The 1415-nt window shown below is 63.3% G+C and overlaps 1 protein-coding gene across 1 annotated transcript in view; it reads right to left on the bottom strand.

Moving 5' to 3' along the window:
• PITPNM3 (PITPNM family member 3) overlaps positions 1-863 on the bottom strand; it is a 53243-nt gene extending 52380 nt beyond the window's left edge. The window contains exon 1 of the mRNA XM_029928766.1: positions 801-863. Coding sequence (XP_029784626.1) covers positions 801-863 — 63 coding nt within the window. The remainder of the gene's footprint in view (positions 1-800) is intronic.
• Between the last annotated feature and the right edge of the window lie 552 nt (positions 864-1415).

Below are 1415 nucleotides of genomic sequence, written 5' to 3'. Positions count from 1 at the left end.
CTCCTGTCCACACTGCAGAAATACTCAGGCCACCGGACTTCCCAGGGACAGTGGTGGTCCTGGGGACACATAGAGCTTGGAGCCTGCGTGTGGCTCATGCAGACAAGCCCACACACACAGCTTCACACCCAGCCTCACAATCCAGAGTCACACCTCACTGCTCCCCTGATCCGACCTGGGCTCCCAAGGGACCAAGGCCCGGACATGGAGTGAGATGCAGGGCCTGGCCACAGCCACCTCTCCCCAGAGCCTGGCTTTCCACGTCACAGGTGATGTGACCCACCGTCCCGCTCACCCTCCCAGTCCTGCCAACTATCCACTGGGTATCTCAGTAAGTGTCACCATACCACAGTGTGCCTCAGTTTCCTCCTCTGTGAAATGGGGGTAATAACAGCACTTACAGAGGGTGGCTAAGAGGAGTAACTGAGTGAACTATTTTTAGAGCCTAAGTGTGAGCAGGGGAGCAGCAGAGAGGGAGAGAGAGAGAATCCCAAGCAGCCTCCATGCTCAGCGCAGAACCTGACATGGGGCTTGAACCCACGACCCTGGGATCAAGACCTGAGCTGAAATCAAGAGTCGGAGGCTCAACCGACTGAGCCCCCCAAGCGCCCCTAAATGAATGGATACTCGAGAAAGGCCAGGCACAGTGCCTGGTCCCCGTGGTACACAGGAAGCTTCGAAGGTCACCCTTCTCCTCAGGCCCCGTAACGGCTGTGCGGGGCACAAGGGGAACTGCTCCGAGCAGGCGGCATCTTCCCCCATGCCCCCCCAGACTCTGAGCTCCCAAGGCCAGGACGCACTCTCTCCACCTGCCGGCCTGGGCTCCAGCAGCGCACAGCCTCTGGGAGCCGTGCTCTTTCCATGCCTTCGTGCTGGGTGCGGGAAGGGTCCCTGTTCCCCACCCTCTGCGAATTCCCACCCATGCAGAACCAGCCCCAAGCCTTCCTGGCCCAAGGCCAGGCTGGCCCCACTTCCTCCCTGCTCCCCCAAGGCTGGTCTGGCCCCGCCTCCTCCCTGTTCCCCCAAGGCTGGTCTGGCCCCGCCTCCTCCCTGCTCCCCAAGGCTGGTCTGGCCCCGCCTCCTCCCTGTTCCCCCAAGGTTGGTCTGGCCACGCCTCCTCCCTGCTCCCCAAGGCTGGTCTGGCCCCGCCTCCTCCATGCTTCCGATGTCCCCTGCCTGCGCCCATTCAAGCACCCAGGTCCAGGCCAGCCTGCCCTCTGGCTGTAGGGTCGTGGGGGGGCGGGACAGATACCTGGTGAGGCCCCCATAGGCCCATAGCCTCTCTGGGCCCACTTCAGGGGAGGCCACAGGAGCGGCCCTCAGGGGAGTGTTCCCCCAGGGCCTGTCCTCAGGCCCCGCTCAGGGTCAGGATGACTCCGGGAAGCAGACCACCGGGGCTGTGGGCCACCAAGGAA

The sequence above is a fragment of the Suricata suricatta genome, chromosome 17 (assembly GCF_006229205.1).
Source record: "Suricata suricatta isolate VVHF042 chromosome 17, meerkat_22Aug2017_6uvM2_HiC, whole genome shotgun sequence".
Classification (NCBI taxonomy): domain Eukaryota; kingdom Metazoa; phylum Chordata; class Mammalia; order Carnivora; family Herpestidae; genus Suricata; species Suricata suricatta.
The sequence above is the reverse complement of the archived record's forward strand: the minus strand, read 5'-3'. Positions and strand labels throughout refer to the sequence as shown.